This window comes from Bombina bombina, chromosome 8, assembly GCF_027579735.1.
Source record: "Bombina bombina isolate aBomBom1 chromosome 8, aBomBom1.pri, whole genome shotgun sequence".
NCBI lineage: Eukaryota > Metazoa > Chordata > Amphibia > Anura > Bombinatoridae > Bombina > Bombina bombina.
This window is the reverse complement of record NC_069506.1, coordinates 263,866,402-263,890,969: the sequence shown is the minus strand read 5'-3', so window position 1 is coordinate 263,890,969 and position 24,568 is coordinate 263,866,402. Positions and strand designations below refer to the sequence as shown.

General features: G+C 41.8%; 1 protein-coding gene across 1 annotated transcript in view; it reads right to left on the bottom strand.

Moving 5' to 3' along the window:
- The window catches only part of GRAMD1A (GRAM domain containing 1A), a 312,874-nt gene that overhangs the window by 53,881 nt on the left and 234,425 nt on the right, over window positions 1-24,568 (bottom strand). Inside the window, exons 11-13 of the mRNA XM_053691281.1 lie at window positions 22,882-23,037; window positions 22,592-22,710; window positions 16,994-17,130 (exon numbers count right to left, since the gene is read on the bottom strand). Coding sequence (XP_053547256.1) covers window positions 16,994-17,130; window positions 22,592-22,710; window positions 22,882-23,037 — 412 coding nt within the window. The remainder of the gene's footprint in view (window positions 1-16,993; window positions 17,131-22,591; window positions 22,711-22,881; window positions 23,038-24,568) is intronic.

Sequence of the window (24,568 nt, the reverse complement as noted above, 5' to 3'; positions counted from 1 at the left end):
AGAAAAATACCAACGTATACCTACTCTAGCTTGCTTCTGTTTTTGTAAAGGGTCTTTTCATATGCAAAGGAAGGGGGAGGGTGTCTGATATTTCCCACTTGCAGTAAACTTTTAAACTGGAAGCTTCAAAGTAAGTTTTAAAGCAGTTTTATACAGGATTTTTTTTATCAGCATCTGTGCATATTATTCTTTATAGTAGTGTCTATTAAATGCAGTTAAATGAAAATTGGTGTATACTGTCCCTTTAACCCCTTGACGACCAAGGACGTGTCCAGCACGTCCTACAACAAATAACATTTATGAACCAAGGACGTACTTGACACGTCCTCTGGGGTTTAAAGCAATGGAAGCGATCAGGGATCACTTCCTGCTGCTTTCAGGATATTGCAACGATGCCTCGATGTTGAGGCATAGTGCAATACCCTTTAGTAACCATCCGATGCAGAGAGAGCCACTCTGTGGCCCTATCTGCATCGGCCAGCGATGGTGCCGATCGTTGGTGGGTGGTAAGGTTATTTATTTCTGAACAAAGGGGATCCCAGAGAAGCATTTACAACGTGTGCCATAATTGCACAAGCTGTTTGTAAATAATTTCAGTGAGAAAACTAAAGTTTGTGAAAGTTAGTAGAAAAGTTAACAATTTTTTTTATTTGATCGCATCTGGCGATGAAATGGTGGCATGAAATATACCAAAATGGCCCTACATCAAAACTTTGGGTTGTCTACTAAAAAAAAATCTATACATGTGAAGGGATATTCAGGAATTTCTGACAGATATCAGTGTTCCAATGTAACTATCGCTAATTTTGAAGAAGAAAAAATGCTTTGGAAATAGCAAAGTGCTACTTGTACTTATTGCCCTATAACTTGCAAAAAAAAAGCAAAGAACATGTAAACATTGGGTATTTCTAAACTCAGGACAAAATTTAGAAACTATTTAACATGGGTGTTTTTTGGTGGTTGTAGATGTGTAACAGATTTCGGGGGTCAAAGTTAGAAAAAGTGTGTGTTTTTCCATTTTTCCATTATATTTTATATATTTTTAATAGTAAATTATAAGATATGATGAAAATAATGGTATCTTTAGGATGTCCATTTAATGGCGAGAAAAATGGTATATAATATGTGTGGGTACATATTATAAATGGGTAAATGAGTAAGAGGAAAATTACAGCTAAACACAAACACCGCAGAAATGTAAAGAATAGCCCTGGTCCCAAACGGTAAGAAAAACAAAATTTATGCTTACCTGTTAAATTTATTTATTTCTTGACACAGTGAGTCCGCATATCATCAGTAATTACTATTAGGAATATCACTCCTGGCCAGCAGGAGGAGGCAAAGAGCACCACAGCAAAGCTGTTAAGTATCACCTCCCTTCCGTTCCCGATCAGCGCATGCGCATAGTAGTTTTGTCTGTCGCAGCTGCTAACGTCATCTGTTGAAACTGCAGCTTCGCAACATACAAGCAGAGCAAAGCGGCTGCTCTGATTCTCAAATAGCATAGTACTGAATGAATGCATTAAAGCTATTCATTCATTACTATGTTTCCTCTCTGTGGACGCATGCGTGTTGAAAAAAACAGAATTTATGTTTACCTGATAAATTACTTTCTCCAACGGTGTGTCCGGTCCACGGCGTCATCCTTACTTGTGGGATATTCTCTTCCCCAACAGGAAATGGCAAAGAGCCCAGCAAAGCTGGTCACATGATCCCTCCTAGGCTCCGCCTACCCCAGTCATTCGACCGACGTTAAGGAGGAATATTTGCATAGGAGAAACCATATGGTACCGTGGTGACTGTAGTTAAAGAAAATAAATTATCAGACCTGATTAAAAAAACCAGGGCGGGCCGTGGACCGGACACACCGTTGGAGAAAGTAATTTATCAGGTAAACATAAATTCTGTTTTCTCCAACATAGGTGTGTCCGGTCCACGGCGTCATCCTTACTTGTGGGAACCAATACCAAAGCTTTAGGACACGGATGAAGGGAGGGAACAAATCAGGTCACCTAAATGGAAGGCACCACGGTTTGCAAAACCTTTCTCCCAAAAATAGCCTCAGAAGAAGCAAAAGTATCAAACTTGTAAAATTTGGTAAAAGTGTGCAGTGAAGACCAAGTCGCTGCCCTACATATCTGATCAACAGAAGCCTCGTTCTTGAAGGCCCATGTGGAAGCCACAGCCCTAGTGGAATGAGCTGTGATTCTTTCGGGAGGCTGCCGTCCGGCAGTCTCGTAAGCCAATCTGATGATGCTTTTAATCCAAAAAGAGAGAGAGGTAGAAGTTGCTTTTTGACCTCTCCTTTTACCGGAATAAACAACAAACAAGGAAGATGTTTGTCTAAAATCCTTTGTAGCTTCTAAATAGAATTTTAGAGCGCGAACAACATCCAAATTGTGCAACAAACGTTCCTTCTTTGAAACTGGTTTCGGACACAGAGAAGGTACGATAATCTCCTGGTTAATGTTTTTGTTAGAAACAACTTTTGGAAGAAAACCAGGTTTAGTACGTAAAACCACCTTATCTGCATGGAACACCAGATAAGGAGGAGAACACTGCAGAGCAGATAATTCTGAAACTCTTCTAGCAGAAGAAATTGCAACTAAAAACAAAACTTTCCAAGATAATAACTTAATATCAACGGAATGTAAGGGTTCAAACGGAACCCCCTGAAGAACTGAAAGAACTAAATTGAGACTCCAAGGAGGAGTCAAAGGTTTGTAAACAGGCTTAATTCTAACCAGAGCCTGAACAAAGGCTTGAACATCTGGCACAGCTGCCAGCTTTTTGTGAAGTAACACAGACAAGGCAGAAATCTGTCCCTTCAGGGAACTTGCAGATAATCCTTTTTCCAATCCTTCTTGAAGGAAGGATAGAATCTTAGGAATCTTAACCTTGTCCCAAGGGAATCCTTTAGATTCACACCAACAGATATATTTTTTCCAAATTTTGTGGTAAATCTTTCTAGTTACAGGCTTTCTGGCCTGAACAAGAGTATCGATAACAGAATCTGAGAACCCTCGCTTCGATAAGATCAAGCGTTCAATCTCCAAGCAGTCAGCTGGAGTGAAACCAGGTTTGGATGTTCGAACGGACCCTGAACAAGAAGGTCTCGTCTCAAAGGTAGCTTCCAAGGTGGAGCCGATGACATATTCACCAGATCTGCATACCAAGTCCTGCGTGGCCACGCAGGAGCTATCAAGATCACCGACGCCCTCTCCTGATTGATCCTGGCTACCAGCCTGGGGATGAGAGGAAACGGCGGGAACACATAAGCTAGTTTGAAGGTCCAAGGTGCTACTAGTGCATCCACTAGAGCCGCCTTGGGATCCCTGGATCTGGACCCGTAGCAAGGAACTTTGAAGTTCTGACGAGAGGCCATCAGATCCATGTCTGGAATGCCCCACAGCTGAGTGACTTGGGCAAAGATTTCCGGATGGAGTTCCCACTCCCCCGGATGCAATGTCTGACGACTCAGAAAATCCGCTTCCCAATTTTCCCCTCCTGGGATGTGGATAGCGGACAGGTGGCAGGAGTGAGACTCCGCCCATAGAATGATTTTGGTCACTTCTTCCATCGCTAGGGAACTCCTTGTTCCCCCCTGATGGTTGATGTACGCAACAGTTGTCATGTTGTCTGATTGAAACCGTATGAACTTGGCCCTCGCAAGCTGAGGCCAAGCCTTGAGAGCATTGAACATCGCTCTCAGTTCCAGAATATTTATCGGTAGAAGAGATTCTTCCCGAGACCAAAGACCCTGAGCTTTCAGGGATCCCCAGACCGCGCCCCAGCCCATCAGACTGGCGTCGGTCGTGACAATGACCCACTCTGGTCTGCGGAATGTCATCCCTTGTGACAGGTTGTCCAGGGACAGCCACCAACGGAGTGAGTCTCTGGTCCTCTGATTTACTTGTATCTTCGGAGACAAGTCTGTATAATCCCCATTCCACTGACTGAGCATGCACAGTTGTAATGGTCTTAGATGAATGCGCGCAAAAGGAACTATGTCCATTGCCGCTACCATCAACCCGATCACTTCCATGCACTGAGCTATGGAAGGAAGAGGAACGGAATGAAGTATCCGACAAGAGTCTAGAAGCTTTGTTTTTCTGGCCTCTGTCAGAAATATCCTCATTTCTAAGGAGTCTATTATTGTTCCCAAGAAGGGAACCCTTGTTGACGGAGATAGAGAACTCTTTTCCACGTTCACTTTCCATCCGTGAGATCTGAGAAAGGCCAGGACTATGTCCGTGTGAGCCTTTGCTTGAGGAAGGGACGACGCTTGAATCAGAATGTCGTCCAAATAAGGTACTACAGCAATGCCCCTTGGTCTTAGCACAGCTAGAAGGGACCCTAGTACCTTTGTGAAAATCCTTGGAGCAGTGGCTAATCCGAAAGGAAGCGCCACGAACTGGTAATGCTTGTCCAGGAATGCGAACCTTAGGAACCGATGATGTTCCTTGTGGATAGGAATATGTAGATACGCATCCTTTAAATCCACCGTGGTCATGAATTGACCTTCCTGGATGGAAGGAAGAATAGTTCGAATGGTTTCCATCTTGAACGATGGAACCCTGAGAAACTTGTTTAAGATCTTGAGATCTAAGATCGGTCTGAACGTTCCCTCTTTTTTGGGAACTATGAACAGATTGGAGTAGAACCCCATCCCTTGTTCTCTTAATGGAACAGGATGAATCACTCCCATTTTTAACAGGTCTTCTACACAATGTAAGAATGCCTGTCTTTTTATGTGGTCTGAAGACAACTGAGACCTGTGGAACCTCCCCCTTGGGGGAAGCCCCTTGAATTCCAGAAGATAACCTTGGGAGACTATTTCTAGCGCCCAAGGATCCAGAACATCTCTTGCCCAAGCCTGAGCGAAGAGAGAGAGTCTGCCCCCCACCAGATCCGGTCCCGGATCGGGGGCCAACATTTCATGCTGTCTTGGTAGCAGTGGCAGGTTTCTTGGCCTGCTTTCCCTTGTTCCAGCCTTGCATTGGTCTCCAAGCTGGCTTGGCTTGAGAAGTATTACCCTCTTGCTTAGAGGACGTAGCACTTTGGGCTGGTCCGTTTCTACGAAAGGGACGAAAATTAGGTTTATTTTTTGCCTTGAAAGGCCGATCCTGAGGAAGGGCGTGGCCCTTACCCCCAGTGATATCAGAGATAATCTCTTTCAAGTCAGGGCCAAACAGCGTTTTCCCCCTTGAAAGGAATGTTAAGTAGCTTGTTCTTGGAAGACGCATCAGCCGACCAAGATTTCAACCAAAGCGCTCTGCGCGCCACAATAGCAAACCCAGAATTCTTAGCCGCTAACCTAGCCAATTGCAAAGTGGCGTCTAGGGTAAAAGAATTAGCCAATTTGAGAGCATTGATTCTGTCCATAATCTCCTCATAAGGAGGAGAATCACTATCGACCGCCTTTATCAGCTCATCGAACCAGAAACATGCGGCTGTAGCGACAGGGACAACGCATGAAATTGGTTGTAGAAGGTAACCCTGCTGAACAAACATCTTTTTAAGCAAACCTTCTAATTTTTTATCCATAGGATCTTTGAAAGCACAACTATCCTCAATGGGTATAGTGGTGCGTTTGTTTAAAGTGGAAACCGCTCCCTCGACCTTGGGGACTGTCTGCCATAAGTCCTTTCTGGGGTCGACCATAGGAAACAATTTTTTAAATATGGGGGGAGGGACGAAAGGAATACCGGGCCTTTCCCATTCTTTATTAACAATGTCCGCCACCCGCTTGGGTATAGGAAAAGCTTCTGGGAGCCCCGGCACCTCTAGGAACTTGTCCATTTTACATAGTTTCTCTGGGATGACCAACTTGTCACAATCATCCAGAGTGGATAATACCTCCTTAAGCAGAATGCGGAGATGTTCCAACTTAAATTTAAATGTAATCACATCAGGTTCAGCATGTTGAGAAATGTTCCCTGAATCAGTAATTTCTCCCTCAGACAAAACCTCCCTGGCCCCATCAGACTGGGTTAGGGGCCCTTCAGAAACATTATTATCAGCGTCGTCATGCTCTTCAGTATCTAAAACAGAGCAGTCGCGCTTACGCTGATAAGTGTTCATTTTGGCTAAAATGTTTTTGACAGAATTGTCCATTACAGCCGTTAATTGTTGCATAGTAAGGAGTATTGGCGCGCTAGATGTACTAGGGGCCTCCTGAGTGGGCAAGACTCGTGTAGACGAAGGAGGGAATGATGCAGTACCATGCTTACTCCCCTCACTTGAGGAATCATCTTGGGCATCATTGTCATTGTCACATAAATCACATTTATTTAAATGAATAGGAATTCTGGCTTCCCCACATTCAGAACACAGTCTATCTGGTAGTTCAGACATGTTAAACAGGCATAAACTTGATAACAAAGTACAAAAAACGTTTTAAAATAAAACCGTTACTGTCACTTTAAATTTTAAACTGAACACACTTTATTACTGCAATTGCGAAAAAACATGAAGGAATTGTTCAAAATTCACCAAATTTTCACCACAGTGTCTTAAAGCCTTAAAAGTATTGCACACCAAATTTGGAAGCTTTAACCCTTAAAATAACGGAACCGGAGCCGTTTTGAACTTTAACCCCTTTACAGTCCCTGGTATCTGCTTTGCTGAGACCCAACCAAGCCCAAAGGGGAATACGATACCAAATGACGCCTTCAGAAAGTCTTTTCTAAGTATCAGAGCTCCTCTCACATGCGACTGCATGCCATGCCTCTCAAAAACAAGTGCGCAACACCGGCGCGAAAATGAGGCTCTGCCTATGCTTTGGGAAAGCCCCTAAAGAATAAGGTGTCTAAAACAGTGCCTGCCGATATTATTATATCAAAATACCCAAATAAAATGATTCCTCAAGGCTAAATATGTGTTAATAATGAATCGATTTAGCCCAAAAAAAGTCTACAGTCTTAATAAGCCCTTGTGAAGCCCTTATTTACGATCGTAATAAACATGGCTTACCGGATCCCATAGGGAAAATGACAGCTTCCAGCATTACATCGTCTTGTTAGAATGTGTCATACCTCAAGCAGCAAGAGACTGCTCACTGTTCCCCCAACTGAAGTTAATTGCTCTCAACAGTCCTGTGTGGAACAGCCATGGATTTTAGTGACGGTTGCTAAAATCATTTTCCTCATACAAACAGAAATCTTCATCTCTTTTCTGTTTCTGAGTAAATAGTACATACCAGCACTATTTCAAAATAACAAACTCTTGATTGAATAATAAAAACTACAGTTAAACACTAAAAAACTCTAAGCCATCTCCGTGGAGATGTTGCCTGTACAACGGCAAAGAGAATGACTGGGGTAGGCGGAGCCTAGGAGGGATCATGTGACCAGCTTTGCTGGGCTCTTTGCCATTTCCTGTTGGGGAAGAGAATATCCCACAAGTAAGGATGACGCCGTGGACCGGACACACCTATGTTGGAGAAAAGGATGATAAGAAAATCGCATGCGCATTGCGGCCACGATCGACAATTCGTGCATGCGCAATGCTTTCCATTATCGTGACCGCGCATTTATCCTTCAGGATGGCGTCTGAACCAGAAGGTCGTCCAGATAAGGCGCCACTGCAATGCCCCGCAATCAAAGTACCGCCAACAGGGATCCCAGAACCTTTGAGAAAATTCAGGGAGATGTGGCAAGGCTGAATGGAATGGAAGAGCCACGAACTGGAAGTGTTTGTCTAGAAATGCAAACCTTAGAAACTTGTGATGGTCCCTGTGGATGGGAACATGCAGGTACGCGTCCTTTATATCTACCGTTGTCATAAATTGACCCTCTTGGATCAAAGGAAGAATGGAAGGAATAGTTTCCATCTTGAAGGACGGCACTCTGAGGAATTTGTTTAGACTCTTGAAATCTAAAATTGGTCTGAAGGTTCCCTCCTTTTTGGGACAGTGTAAGAACAAAGTTTAAGAACGCCTCTCTTTTTGTCTGGTCTACAGACAACGCATCAAACCAGTATGCTGCCACACTAGTGACAGTAGCAATACAAACCGCAGGTTGCCATTGTAAACCCTGGTGTACATACATTTTCTTGAGCAATCCCTCTAACTTCTTATCCATAGGATCCTTAAAGGAACAACTATCCTCTATGGGAATAGTTGTTCTCTTGGCTAGCATGGAAATTACTCCTTCCACTTTGGGTACAGTCTGCCAAGACTCCTTGATAGAGTCTGCGATAGGAAACATCTTTTTAAATATAGGGGATGGAGAGAAAGAGATACCCGGTCTCTCCCATTCCTTAGCAATAATCTCTGTAGCCCTATCTGGTACAGGAAATACCTCCACCATGGAGGGCACGTCAAAATACTTGTTTAGTTTACTAGACTTTTTAGGATTGACTACGACCGTAGTGTGGGAGTCGTCCAGGGTAGATAAAACCTCCTTAAGTAACAAACGGAGGTGTTCAAGCTTAAACCTGAAAGAAACAACTTCAGTATCAGTTAAAGGTATAACACTGTCTGAGTCTGAGATTTCACCCTCAGATGCTACCGAAGTATCTTCCTTTCCAGGTTTCTGGGAAGAAACATTCGGAATAGCCACTACTGTGTCAGCAACCTTATTCACAGATTGATTACATTTCCTCTTGCGCTTTCCCTGCAGCATGGGAAAAGCAGACAACGCATCAGATACCGCTGATGACATTAGGAAAGCAATGTCTTGCAAGATAACTCCAGGTGGAGTAATAAAGGAAGCGCAAGACACTGGCTGTATGGACGCTAAATTTTGGGACGCTTGAGGAGAAAGCTGCGGCATATATCTTGAACTTTGTCAGAAGACTCCTGAACAGTATCCGCCTTAGACAATGTTGGCTCAGGAAAAAGCCTATCCCTGTAATGTAAAGTTCTCTCAATACATGAGGAACAGAAAGGGATTGGTGGTTCTACATTAGCATCAAAACATAAAGAACATGTAACATCTTGCAGGGTTTCTTGGTCCATCTTTATTAACCAATAAACAGACAACTGACATTTAATTCAAAAAATATCCCCCAAAACAAAAATTAAAAAAAAATTGTTTTTGTTTTGGGGAATATTTTCTGTTACGGATCCTTTAAATTTTAAACACAATTTTGAACAAAATAGCTGCTTTATTTTTCTGCTATTAAAATTACACCTTAGCCTCCAAAATAATTTCCAGACAACTCTACACCTCAGCCTAGTGTTGCTGAGGTGCTTACCTGCCTGCCTGCTAACAAAGTAAATTACTTTGTGACTGATCCGGACTCAACTCTATAAACACTGCGGTCTGTAACCGCAACGCTGCTGAATCTGTGACGCAAGTGAATTTGCCTCCGGAGACACAGGAAGTGACAAACAGGGCCAGAAAAAAAGGCGCACAATTGGAGCTGCCGCCGTATCTAACTCCGCCCGTCATGGGCGTAACCTGAAAACTCCCGATCTTAATTATCACAGCCGTCGGGAGTGAAGTATAAAAAACAAATACATCACCAAGAGACAGATTCTCCTCGTCCCCAGTGCCTGTTCTGCTGCCCTTAATAAATATTCCCCTGTCAATGGTGAATGTAACTTGTCCCAATGAAAGTAAAAGTGCTATCCTTTTTCTCTGCATGTAACAGAAAAACAGAAAGTTAGCACTTACCTTAATACTTCTACCAGGCAGCACGGCAGCTCACTAGGTTTGGGAGGCCAGTTCCCTGACATGGACCTGTGGGTAGAAACAAAGACTGAGTAATCTTACTCAGGCTTGCATGGTTAGGGCAGCAAAAATACATGGGAGGCGCAGTGAGAATTATGTCCCACAAGTTCCCATTGGTTTAAAGTCACCACTGCTCTACTTAAGAGACTGATATGGACTACGGCTACACCCTAGAACAATCTTGCACTGCTTAAAAAAAAATAATAAAATCTTGCTTGAAGAATCTTTTCCTAACACCTAACTTTACAACTTCCTTGCTCTAACATAGGCAAAGAGAATGACTGGGGTTGGAGGGAAATTTAACAGCTTTGCTGTGGTGCTCTTTGCCGCCTCTTGCTGGGCAGGAGTGATATTCCCAATAGTAATTAGATGATCTGTGGACTCATTGTGTCATTAGAAAGAAATACGGGGCATGTGCATTCTACAAACTCAATGGAAAATAGTCATTGGTATCTTCCTTTCCTTCCTCGGTTGTATAACTCTAGGTGCAAAATAGTGGTGCTGAAATATCAGACAATACACCATACAAAGGTGAACATCTACTCACAGTGTATATTGCAGGTTACCGGCTCCTTCCCAATATGAAAAGACAATATCACAGATTCAGTAAAAAAGTTTGTCTTTATTCAGCTCTTTTTCACTGAATCTGTGATATTGTCTTTTCATATTGGGAAGGAGCCGGTAACCTGCAATATACACTGTGAGTAGATGTTCACCTTTGTATGGTGTATTGTCTGATATTTCAGCACCACTATTTTGCACCTAGAGTTATAAAACCGAGGAAGGAAAGGAAGATACCAACGACTGATACAAGCTGAACCAGCGCCTCCAGCTAGCACACCTGATCTATTCACACAGACCTTGGGAGAGACTGTGGGACGGCTGCGGTTCACCAGAAGGGGAAAGTATTAATACATATTATACACCTGTTTGCATGTATCAATGGAAAAAAGAGCTGGTCTTCACATTCTTCCAGGGCTGCTTTTTATTCCCAGACTGGCCCTATCTAAGATTTGAGATCTTTCCGAGCATCTTTCAGCCAACAGGATGTAAATTACCTGGCTAGAGTTTCCATTAAACTTCTCAAAAAACAGAATTTATGTTTACCTGATAAATTACTTTCTCCAACGGTGTGTCCGGTCCACGGCGTCATCCTTACTTGTGGGATATTCTCTTCCCCAACAGGATATGGCAAAGAACCCAGCAAAGCTGGTCACATGATCCCTCCTAGGCTCCGCCTTCCCCAGTCATTCGACCGACGTAAAGGAGGAATATTTGCATAGGAGAAATCATATGATACCGTGGTGACTGTAGTTAGAGAAATTAAATCATCAGACCTGATTAAAAAACCAGGGCGGGCCGTGGACCGGACACACCGTTGGAGAAAGTAATTTATCAGGTAAACATAAATTCTGTTTTCTCCAACATAGGTGTGTCCGGTCCACGGCGTCATCCTTACTTGTGGGAACCAATACCAAAGCTTTAGGACACGGATGATGGGAGGGAGCAAATCAGGTCACCTAGATGGAAGGCACCACGGTTTGCAAAACCTTTCTCCCAAAAATAGCCTCAGAAGAAGCAAAAGTATCAAATTTGTAAAATTTGGTAAAAGTGTGCAGTGAAGACCAAGTCGCTGCCTTACATATCTGATCAACAGAAGCCTCGTTCTTGAAGGCCCATGTGGAAGCCACAGCCCTAGTGGAATGAGCTGTGATTCTTTCAGGAGGCTGCCGTCCGGCAGTCTCATAAGCCAATCTGATGATGCTTTTAAGCCAAAAAGAGAGAGAGGTAGCAGTTGCTTTTTGACCTCTCCTTTTACCATAATAAACAACAAACAAGGAAGATGTTTGTCTGAAATCCTTTGTAGCCTCTAAATAGAATTTTAGAGCCCGAACTACATCCAAATTGTGCAACAAACGTTCCTTCTTTGAAACTGGATTCGGACACAAAGAAGGCACAACTATCTCCTGGTTAATATTTTTGTTAGAAACAACTTTCGGAAGAAAACCAGGTTTAGTACGCAAAACCACCTTATCTGCATGGAACACCAGATAAGGAGGAGAACACTGCAGAGCAGATAACTCTGAAACTCTTCTAGCAGAAGAAATTGCAACCAAAAACAAAACTTTCCAAGATAATAACTTAATATCTACGGAATGTAAGGGTTCAAACGGAACCCCTTGAAGAACTGAAAGAACTAAATTGAGACTCCAAGGAGGAGTCAAAGGTTTGTAAACAGGCTTGATTCTAACCAGAGCCTGAACAAAAGCCTGAACATCTGGCACAGCCGCCAGCTTCTTGTGAAGTAAAACAGATAAAGCAGAAATCTGTCCCTTCAAAGAACTTGCAGATAATCCTTTCTCCAAACCCTCTTGTAGAAAGGATAGAATCTTAGGAATTTTTACCCTGTTCCATGGGAATCCTTTCGATTCGCACCAACATATATATTTCTTCCATACTTTATGGTAAATTTTTCTAGTTACAGGCTTTCTAGCATGAATAAGAGTATCAATGACAGAATCTGAGAACCCACGCTTTGATAAAATCAAGCGTTCAATCTCCAAGCAGTCAGTTGGAGTGATGCCAGATTCGGATGTTCGAACGGACCTTGAACAAGAAGGTCCCGTCTCAAAGGTAGCTTCCATGGTGGAGCCGATGACATATTCACCAGGTCTGCATACCAAGTTCTGCGTGGCCACGCAGGAGCTATCAAGATCACCGAAGCCCTCTCTTGATTGATCCTGGCTACCAGCCTGGGAATGAGAGGAAACGGTGGGAACACATAAGCTAGGTTGAAGGTCCAGGGCGCTACTAGTGCATCTACTAGAGTCGCCTTGGGATCCCTGGATCTGGACCCGTAGCAAGGAACCTTGAAGTTCTGACGAGACGCCATCAGATCCATGTCTGGAATGCCCCATAATTGAGTTATTTGGGCAAAGATTTCCGGATGGAGTTCCCACTCCCCCGGATGAAATGTCTGACGACTCAGAAAATCCGCTTCCCAATTTTCCACTCCTGGGATGTGGATTGCAGACAAGTGGCAGGAGTGAAGCTCCGCCCATTGAATTACTTTGGTCACTTCTTCCATCGCCAGGGAACTCCTTGTTCCCCCCTGATGGTTGATATATGCAACAGTCGTCATGTTGTCTGATTGAAACCTTATGAATTTGGCCTTTGCTAGTTGAGGCCAAGCCTTGAGAGCATTGAATATCGCTCTCAGTTCCAGAATGTTTATCGGGAGAAGAGATTCTTCCCGAGACCATAGACCCTGAGCCTTCAGGTGTTTCCAGACCGCGCCCCAGCCCACCAGGCTGGCGTCGGTCGTTACAATGACCCACTCTGGTCTTCTGAAGCTCATCCCTTGGGACAGGTTGTCCAGGGTCAGCCACCAACGGAGTGAATCTCTGGTCCTCTGATCTACTTGGATCGTCGGGGACAAATCTGTATAATCCCCATTCCACTGTCTGAGCATGCACAGTTGTAATGGTCTTAGATGAATTCGCGCAAAAGGAACTATGTCCATTGCCGCAACCATCAAACCTATTACTTCCATGCACTGCGCTATGGAAGGAAGAAGAACAGAATGAAGTACTTGACAAGAGCTTAGAAGTTTTGATTTTCTGGCTTCTGTCAGAAAAATCTTCATTTCCAAGGAGTCTATTATTGTTCCCAAGAAGGGAACTCTTGTTGACGGGAATAGAGAACTTTTTTCTACGTTCACGTTCCACCCGTGAGATCTGAGAAAGGCTAGGACAATGTCCGTATGAGCCTTTGCTTGTGGTAGAGACGACGCTTGAATCAGTATGTCGTCCAAGTAGGGTACTACTGCAATGCCCCTTGGCCTTAGCACCGCTAGAAGGGACCCTAGTACCTTTGTGAAAATTCTTGGAGCAGTGGCTAGTCCGAATGGAAGTGCCACAAACTGGTAATGCTTGTCCAGAAAGGCGAATCTTAAGAACCGATGATGTTCCTTGTGGATAGGAATATGTAGATACGCATCCTTTAAATCCACCGTGGTCATTGACCTTCCTGGATGGTAGAACGATGGGACCTTGAGAAATTTGTTTAGGATCTTGAGATCCAAAATTGGCCTGAATGTTCCCTCTTTTTTGGGAACTATGAACAGGTTGGAGTAAAACCCCATCCCTTGTTCTCCTAATGGAACAGGATGAATCACTCCCATTTTTAACAGGTCTTCTACACAATGTAAGAATGCCTGTCTTTTTATTTGGTCTGAAGACAATTGAGACCTGTGGAACCTTCCCCTTGGGGGTAGTTCCTTGAATTCCAGGAGATAACCTTGAGAAACTATTTCTAGCGCCCAAGGATCCTGAACATCTCTTGCCCAAGCCTGAGCGAAGAGAGAGAGTCTGCCCCCCACCAGATCCGGTCCCGGATCGGGGGCCAGCATCTCATGCTGTCTTGGTAGCGGTAGCGGGCTTCTTGGCCTGCTTACCTTTGTTCCAGCCTTGCATCGGTCTCCAGGCTGGCTTGGTTTGAGAAGAATTACCCTCTTGCTTAGAGGATGTAGAATTTGAGGCTGGTCCGTTTCTGCGAAAGGGACGAAAATTTGTTTTATTTTTAGCCTTAAAAGACCTATCCTGAGGAAGGGCGTGGCCCTTTCCCCCAGTGATGTCTGAAATAATCTCTTTCAAGTCAGGGCCAAACAGCGTTTTCCCCTTGAAAGGGATGTTAAGCAATCTGTTCTTGGAGGACACATCCGCTGACCAAGACTTCAGCCAAAGCGCTCTGCGCGCCACAATAGCAAAACCTGAATTTTTCGCCGCTAATCTAGCTAATTGCAAAGTGGCGTCTAAGGTAAAAGAGTTAGCCAACTTAAGTGCTTGAACACTGTCCATAACCTCCTCATAAGAGGATGCTTGATTGAGCGACTTTTCTAGTTCCTCGAACCAGAAACACGCTGCTGTAGTGACAGGAACAATGCATGAAATTGGTTGTAGAAGGTAACCTTGCTGAACAAACATCTTTTTAAGCAAACCCTCTAATTTTTTATCCATAGGATTTTTGAAAGCACAACTATCTTCTATAGGGATAGTGGTGCGTTTGTTTAGAGTAGAAACCGCCCCCTCGACCTTGGGGACTGTCTGCCATAAGTCCTTCCTGGGGTCGACCATAGGAAATAATTTCTTAAATATAGGGGGAGGGACAAAAGGTATGCCGGGCCTTTCCCATTCTTTATTTACAATGTCTGCCACCCGCTTGGGTATAGGAAAAGCTTCGGGGGGCACCGGGACCTCTAGGAACCTGTCCATCTTACATAATTTCTCTGGAATGACCAAATTGTCACAATCATCCAGAGTAGATAACACCTCCTTAAGCAGAGCGCGGAGATGTTCCAATTTAAATTTAAATGTAATAACGTCAGGTTCAGCTTGTTGAGAAATTTTTCCTGAATCTGAAATTTCTCCCTCAGACAAAACCTCCCTAGCCCCTTCAGACTGGTGTAAGGGCATGTCAGAACCATTATCATCAGCGTCCTCATGCTCTTCAGTATCTAAAACAGAGCAGTCGCGCTTTCGCTGATAAGTGGGCATTTTGGCTAAAATGTTTTTAATAGAATTATCCATTACAGCCGTTAATTGTTGCATAGTAAGGAGGATTGGCGCACTAGATTCACTAGGGACCTCCTGAGTGGGCAAGACTGGTGTAGACATAGAAGGAGATGATGCAGTACCATGCTTACTCCCCTCACTTAAGGAATCATTTTGGGCAACATTATTATCAGTGGCATCATTGTCCCTACTTTGTTTGTCACATTCATCACATATATTTAAATGGAGAGGAACCTTGGCTTCCGAACATACAGAACATCGTCTATCTGATATTTCAGACATGTTAATAGGCATAAACTTGATAACAAAGCACAAAAAACGTTTTAAAATAAAACCGTTACTGTCTCTTTAAATTTTAAACTGAACACACTTTTTTACTGAATATACGCAAAAGTATGAAGGAAATGTTCAAAATTCACCAAAATTTCACCACAGTGTCATAAAGCCTTAAAAGTATTGCACACCAAATTTGAAAGCTTTAACTCTTAAAATAACGGAACCGGAGCCGTTTTTACATTTAACCCCTATACAGTCCCTGGTATCTGCTTTGCTGAGACCCAACCAAGCCCAGAGGGGAATACGATACCAAATGACGCCTTCAATAAGCTTTTTCAGTGGATCCGAGCTCCTCACACATGCATCTGCATGCCTTGCTTCTCAAAAATAACTGCGCATTAGTGGCGCGAAAATGAGGCTCTGCCTATGACTAGAAAAGGCCCCCAGTGAAAAAGGTGTCCAATACAGTGCCTGCCGTTTTTTTAATAAAATTCCCAAGATTAAAATAACTCTCCAAAGTTATAAACCATTAAATATGCTTATAAAGTAATCGTTTTGGCCCAGAAAAATGTCTACCAGTCTTTAAAGCCCTTGTGAAGCCCTTTTATTCTTATATTGAAAATTAAGAAAATGGCTTACCGGATCCCATAGGGAAAATGACAGCTTCCAGCATTACCAAGTCTTGTTAGAAATGTGTCATACCTCAAGCAGCCAAAGTCTGCTCACTGTTTCCCCCAACTGAAGTTAATTCCTCTCAACAGTCCTGTGTGGAAACAGCCATCGATTTTAGTAACGGTTGCTAAAATCATTTTCCTCTTACAAACAGAAATCTTCATCTCTTTTCTGTTTCAGAGTAAATAGTACATACCAGCACTATTTTAAAATAACAAACTCTTGATAGAAGAATAAAAACTACATTTAAACACCAAAAAACTCTGAGCCATCTCCGTGGAGATGTTGCCTGTGCAACGGCAAAGAGAATGACTGGGGAAGGCGGAGCCTAGGAGGGATCATGTGACCAGCTTTGCTGGGCTCTTTGCCATTTCCTGTTGGGGAAGAGAATATCCCACAAGTAAGGATGACGCCGTGGACCGGACACACCTATGTTGGAGAAATAACAATTTAATAAAAGTGTTTATGTCATTATGCCTCTCTCTATAGCAGCAATATGATAATATTAACTTTGTGTGGGAAAAGATGAATATCAATATATAAGAGCCCTTTAAACACATGCCCGCAGATGTAATTTCAAAATGTGCCCACAGATATAATGACAATATTTCAGCTCGCCCTAGCAAAATGCGAGGGTACAGCAGCAAGCTACCTTGTGTATGAAGTGGGGGGGGACACAAAATGAGTAATTTCATAAGCACAGACAGAAGCCGATGTGTGGGTGCCAGAACTAGTGTGTCACTCAGCATTGGAATAATAAGTGGAGGAGATCATGAGTGGGCAGTGCATTACCTGAGACGAGACTTGTTTTTGGCCACTGTGAATATGCAGTACCGATGAGCTGTGTAAAAATAATCCTGGTATGGAATGCCCTGAGTTACCACCTGCGCCTCCATTACCCACACTGATCCCCTCTGGCTGTACACGGCCTGCGAGTAACACAGAAGAGTATTAGAGAATATAAACAAAAGTAAGAAGCTGTCACACAGGAAACGGGAGTGAGAGGAACACAGGAAAAAGTCTGGGAGGTGAGGACCTCGTTATCTGTTTGTTTTTTATCCGGTATCAGATAGAAATTGGTCTTAAAGGGACAGTAAATATTATGCATACGAAAGTGCATTATTTAAAGGCACATGAAGCCCACATTTTTTTTTCATGATTTTTGACAGAGCATGCAATTTTAAATAACTTTCTAATTGACTTCTATTATAATTTTTTCTTTGTTCTATTTGTATCTCGTTTAAAAGCTCAGGGGTGTACACATCTGCAGCACTATATGGCCGCAGTTTTGCAAGAATGTCATCCATATAGTACTATTTCCTGCCATGAAGTGCTCCAGACACCTACCTAGGTATCTCTTCAACAAAGATTACAATTGAAAAGAAGCAGATTTGATAAAAGAAGTAAATTGGAAACATTTTAAAAATGGTATGCTCTGTTTGAATCACAAAATAATTTTTTTGGGGTTTCATATCCCTTTAAATATATTCACACACACAGTAGCACAATATAGTGAGTGTACTGCAATGAGAAAAAGACTGTCTAAATAAAAGCTACTTGTGGATATATTCTCATTGAGTGGAGTATAGTCTCTAATTTTGTGCACAGTAGTTATTGCACTAATTTTGTGCACAGTAGTTATTGCACTAATGTTGTGCACAGAAGTTATTGCACTAATGTGCACAGTAGTTATTGCACTAATGTTGTGCACAGTAGTTAGTGCACTAATTTTGTGCACAGTAATTAATGCACTAATGTTGGGCACAGTAGTTATTACACTAATTTTGTGCACAGTAGTTATTGTACTAATTTTGTGCACAGTAGTTATTGTACTAATTTTGTGCACAGTATTGTACTAATTGTGTGAACAGTAGTTATTACACTAATTTTGTGCACAGTAGTTATTACACTAATTTTGTGTACAGTAGTTATTGTACTAATTTTGTGCACAGTAGTTATTGTACTAATTGTGTGAACAGTAGTTATTACACTAATTTTGTGCACAGTAGTTATTGTACTAATGTTGTGCACAGTAGTTATTACACTAATTTTGTGCACAGTAGTTATTGCACTAATTTTGTGCACAGTAGTTATTGCACTAATTTTGTGCACAGTAGTTATTGCACTAATGTTGTGCACAGTAGTTATTGCACTAATGTTGTGCACAGTAGTTATTGCACTAATTTTGTGCACAGTAGTTATTGCACTAATGTTGTGCACAGTAGTTATTGCACTAATGTTGTGCACAGTAGTTATTGCACTAATTTTGTGCACAGTAGTTATTGTACTAATGTTGTGCACAGTAGTTATTGCACTAATGTTGTGCACAGAAGTTATTGCACTAATGTTGTGCACAGTAGTTATTGCACTAATTTTGTGCACAGTAGTTATTGTACTAATGTTGTGCACAGTAGTTATTGCACTAATGTTGTGCACAGTAGTTATTGCACTAATTTTGTGCACAGTAGTTATTGCACTAATGTTGTGCACAGTAGTTATTGTACTAATGTTGTGCACAGTAGTTATTGCACTAATTTTGTGCACAGTAGTTATTGCACTAATTTTGTGAACAGTAGTTTATTGCACTAATTTTGTGAACAGTAGTTATTGCACTAATTTTGTGCACAGTAGTTATTGCACTAATTTTGTGAACAGTAGTTATTGTACTAATTTTGTGCACAGTAGTTATTGCACTAATTTTGTGCACAGTAGTTATTGCACTAATTTTGTGCACAGTAGTTATTGCACTAATTTTGTGCACAGTAGTTATTGCACTAATTTTGTGCACAGTAGTTATTGCACTAATTTTGTGCACAGTAGTTATTGTACTAATTTTGGACACTGTTAATATGGTTTGTATAATTTTACTGTTTTAAGTTCACGTTACATTTTTGTTAAAACAAATTCAGTCATGCTCAGCCCCTCAAAATTATTTTTGAATAGTTAAAAAGCATAAAAACAAAACATGTAACAAATGATAAATCGCTCCTCTTTAGACGCAATACAAAAAAACACACAAAAGTGTCATAGCAGTGCAATAAAAAAATGCTCATGTGTATTTTTTTAAAATTATTGCACAATTGTGCAATTTATGTGCTTAACCCATGCAAATGGTGAGCCATATATGTGCAGCCACCAGTCACCCTATAGCTTCCAGTAGTGAATTGCTAATCCTGAGCCTATCTAGGTATGCTTTTCAACCAGGAATACCAAAAGAACAAAGTCAATTTAATGACATAAGTAAATTGAATAAATTCTTAAAATTGCATGTTCTACCAGAAACATGAAAGTTTAATTTTGGCTTTACTGTTCCTTTAATGGGTGGATATAAAAAAGTTTGAGTTTTGGATCACTGAAAGAATGTTTCACTTCACATTCAAATTGTAACACAGGTATATCAGATCTTAATGCCTGAATATCATGTGAATATTACCTTTGAATGCTGACTCCCATAGAGATACATTGAAGTCTATGAGAATCAACATAGAAATTTAAAAATTTAAATATTCATCTTATGTTTTATATTCACTTTACATTTGAGGAATGGAAAATTAAATATTTTTTAACCCAATGAGGCCTATTTATCAAATGTCTGTCAGACCTGATCCGACAGTGCGGATCAGGTCCGACAGACATCGCTGAATGCGGAGAGCAATACGCTCTCCATATTCAGCATTGCACCAGCTCTTGTGAGCTGCTGGTGCAACGCCGCCCCCTGCAGACTCGCGGCCAATTGGCCGCCAGCAGGTGGGTGTCAATCAACCCAATCGTACTCGATCGGGTTGAATTGTGCCGATCTCTGTCCGACTCATCAGAGCAGGCGGACAGGGTTATGGAGCAGCGGTCATTAGAGTCTTAAGACTCGCCAGAAACACGGCCCACAAGCTCCTTTCGGAGCTTAATAAATAGGCCTCATTGTGAATATTCAATATTCTTTAAGAACCAACTACTGCAGCCAACAAATTGCATTTTTTTTAACAAATGTGATAAAAGAGTGGTGCCCAAAACGTTGACCAATTGACTGGCTTGCCACTAAGATCACGGCATAAATCCTGTCTGCTGCTGCTTGCCAGCCACGCTTGTATTGATCCCAGCCACGCTATTATTCCCTGTTAACAAGCTATTGAAACAATTGTTATTACAATAGCGTGACTAACATGGAATAATAGCGCGGCTGCAATTAATAACTTGACGGGCAAGTATGTCTGAGTACCATAAATAGCGGAGGTAAGTGTGTCGGCCGGGAACTGTTAATAGCATGGCTGGGCTCTAGCATATTGCGCCTCTGGTAAGCAGGACTGGCAAGTTTGTTTTAGATCATTAGCACGGTGGGAACCCAATAATAGCGCGGATGGGGTTTCAATAGTGCGCACTAAAGAATGATAATAAGCCTTAGGGCTCCATGTACTAAGCCGTCAATTCATCCGTCATTGTAGACGCGGATAAACTCGCCGTTACTCGCCGCGGGCGAAATGGTGTCCGCTGTCGCTATGTACTAATATTCCCCCAATAAATAGACAAGTCTAGCCCGCCGCGAGCAGTTGCGGATTGTTGATAAATTTGACGCCTCGCTCGCCGCGACTAAGCTGATGGTACTTAACTTTCAGTTGAATTGTCTGGCCAATTATTAACACGTGACATGCAAGGTGTCACGAACATCATAGTAGTCGCGGGATATTTTGCTCCTATAAAAGTTCAACTTATCTAAACAACTTTATTATTGTTCAAAATTTTTTGAAGAGTGATAACAGAGCGTTATTTTTGTAATATTTATTTACAATTTGGATATGGCTTCATCTGGATCTGATAATATATAAATATTAATATAAAAATAATTATAAAGATTGACAACTAACAATACAAATTTAAATAGATTACTCTTTAATTACAGTCGACAAATTGGGCGCAATTTATGTACATGGAAATGAGAGACAAATTAGACGCCAGTTATGCTGTAAGTACAATGCTGATATTACTGCCTTTTATATATGTCTAGACTGGCGTCTAGATTGACTTTCCTATTGTTTTGTACCTTGCCCGCCACCTAAAAGGTGGCGAGGCAAAAATAGCGAGGTGGGAGCGGAAATTGTAGCGAGCGGACAAATAGATTTTTTAGTACATTCGTTTTTTGGCGAGTTGGTGGTCAAATGTGTCTAATTACAGTGAAAAATGGAGCGGTAGCGAGGTTTGGCGGATAAGTACGCTCGCAATTTTAAAGATGCGAGTTTTAACATAATTGACGGCTTTGTACATATCAGTTTGCGAGTTTTGACGCGAGATTTGTTGCGGGTAGCTCGCTGACTGCTTAGTACATGGAGCCCTATGTGCGGCCACACTAATTTGCTATTTAATTATTTTAAAAAAAAGTTTTAATATGCCTGAGCTATTCTTATGGGTGCCAACACGCTCCAAGCCTCACTTGCACAGTTGCTACTGTGCTATATAAGGCTCAGTGCCCGATATCCTCCTTTACTACGGCTTCTTAAAGGGACAGTCAAGTATAAATTAAACTTTCATTATTCAGATAGGACTTTTAATTTTAATTGACTTTCCAATTTACTTTTATCATCAAATTTGCTTTTTTCTCTTGGTATTCTTAGTTTAAACTAAACATAGGTAGACTCATATGCTAATGTCTAAGCCTTTGAGGGCTGCCTCTTATCACATGCTTTTGAAATATCTTTTCAACACAGAGAGACAGAAAGTACACGTGGGCCATATAGATAACACTGTGTTCAGGCACAGGGGGTTATTTAAGATTTAGTACAAAACAATGCTAAATGCAAGACAATAGATAATAAACAGTCACAGTCATGTGATCAGGGGGCTGGAAGAAGGTTCCTAGATACAAGGTAATCACAGAGGTAAAAAGTGTATTAATATAACTGTGTTGGTTATTCAAAACTGGGGAATGGGTAATAAAGGGATTATCTATCTTTTAAAACAATAACAATTCTATGGTTGACTGTCCCTTTAACTGCTAAAGTGGGAAATCATTAACCCTATGTACTATTTATATGAAAAGCACAAGAACATCCAGACTTTTCTTAATATTTGGAGCATGCTACATACACAGTTTTCTTACATCTGGGATAAGTCGATCTCTGTGACAAATGTTACAAAAAAGTAGATCACAACGCCCTAAAGACTGGGGACCCCTTTGCTAAGACATTCACATATCACTAATTTACACTCAGTCTAACTACCTCTGAGATATTCTTACACAAAAACAAGAAGGTTTTAATGTCCCTTAAATACATGTTTGGTCAACAGAGTCAGGGGTCGGAGTACAGTACTGAACATCTCAGTCAGTTTAATATAATTCATTTATTTAACCTGCCCTCTCTAGAGCCCTAATCATAACAGTGCTGTAGCTGGCATCTGTCTCACCTGGGTTTCCACTGCAGGCGCTGATTTTGGTCCCAGTGGGTTGTTGATAGGGATTGTATAATTGATAACACGGGTCTGCTTACCACTGTTTTCTCTCACCCATGGGCTCATTAACACATCTGTAAGGAGGAGAACAGAGAACATATGGGATAAGAGTCAGTAAAACTGGACACACAGATGTCAAATAAAAAAAATCAGTGCAAGAGGGATGTGGGAAAAAATAATTAAGGACCCAAGAGAAAGAAACAGGAGCATTTTCAACGAGAGAAGAGAGACGGGTGACCTCTAACCTGTGAATTTACGCTGTGCCATGAACTCATTCATGAAGACAGTATCGGAGGTCAAAGCTTGCTGCAGACGCTCTGCACTAATGTGATACACAGCGTTAATATGAAGCCTCCCTGAAAGGTCTGCTGAGAGGGTGTCTTTAGCGGGACAGCTTCCATCTGTAAGAGAGAAGTTTCTGTAATTGAGGACATTATTGGGTTTGGCAATATAAATATAGCTAGTATATACGGTAATGTCAATCGGGGAGAGAAAATAGCCATTAATGTCCACTAATAAAATAAACCACTTAAAATAATATGTGAAAATGTAATAATAGCGTGGATGCTAGGTGATAAAGTAAGCAAACAATGGGAAAAAGTTGAAGCTATAATAAATAAAAAAATGTTCTGAATAAAAAAGGCAAACAAATACCCTTTAAAGGGAAAAAAATTATTTCAGGATTCAGATAGAGCATGCAATTTTAAGCAACTTTCTAATGTACTCCTATTATCAATTTCTCTTTGTTCTATTGGTATCTTTATTTGAAAAGCTTGAATATAAGCTTAAGAGCCTGCACATTTTGGTTCAGCACCTGGGTAGCGCTTGCTGATTGGTGGCTAAATGTAGTCACCAGTCAACAAGTGCTACCCAGGGTATTGAACACATTTTTTTTGGCTTTTTCAAATAAAGATACCAAGAGAACGAAGAGAATTTGATAATAGAAAAAAATTAGAAAGTTGCTTAAAATTGCATGCTCTATCTGAATCATAGAAGAACCCCCCCCCAAAATGTATGCTTACCAGATAAATTCCTTTCTTTCCTGGCAGGGAGAGTCCACAACTTAATTCCTTATTGTTGGGAATTTTAACACCTGGCCAGCAAAGACACGCCATCCAAAGGCTTAAATATCCCTCCCACTTCCCCCATCCCCCCAGTCATTTGGCAGAGGGAACGAGGAAAAGTAGGAGAAACATCAAGGTATAAAGGTGCCAGAAGAAAACATGAAAAGGGATCCGCCCAAAAATTCTTACCAGCGGGGTCATGGACAGAGCCTTAACAAACGACTGCACATCCGAGAGATCAGCTAATCTTGTGTGCAGCAAAACTGATAGGGCCGAGATCTGCCCCTTTAGAGAGCAGGCAGATAGACCCTTCTCCAATCCATCTTGGAGAAATGATAAAATTCTGGCTTTTACCTTATGCAGTGAAAAAACGTGTTCTTCACACCAGTGCAGGTAAGTCTGTCGCACCTTATGGTAGATGCGCTGAGTAACCGGCTTATGAGCCTGAATCAAAGTATCTATGACATTTTTTAGAGAACCCTATATAAGACTAAGCATTCAATTTCCACGCAGTCAGCCTCAGAGAATCTAGATTTTGTAGGAAAGGACCCTGTATTAGAAGGTCTTTCCGATAAGGTAACCTCCACGGGGGAGATGAGGACATTCTCATCAGACCTGCGAACCAGGTCCTTCGAGGTGCTTGATGCCGGCCACTATACGAGGGAGAAGAGGCAATGGAGGAAAGAGGTATATGAGTCTGAACCTCCATGGAACCGCTAGAGCGTCTTAATTCTGCTTGAGATTCCCTCGATCTCGACCCGTACCCAGGTAGTTTGGCATTGAGATGAGAAGCCATAAGATCGATCTCCGGTGTCCCCCATCTGCTGCAATTCTTTGCAAACACCTTGGGGTGGAGGGACCATTCCCC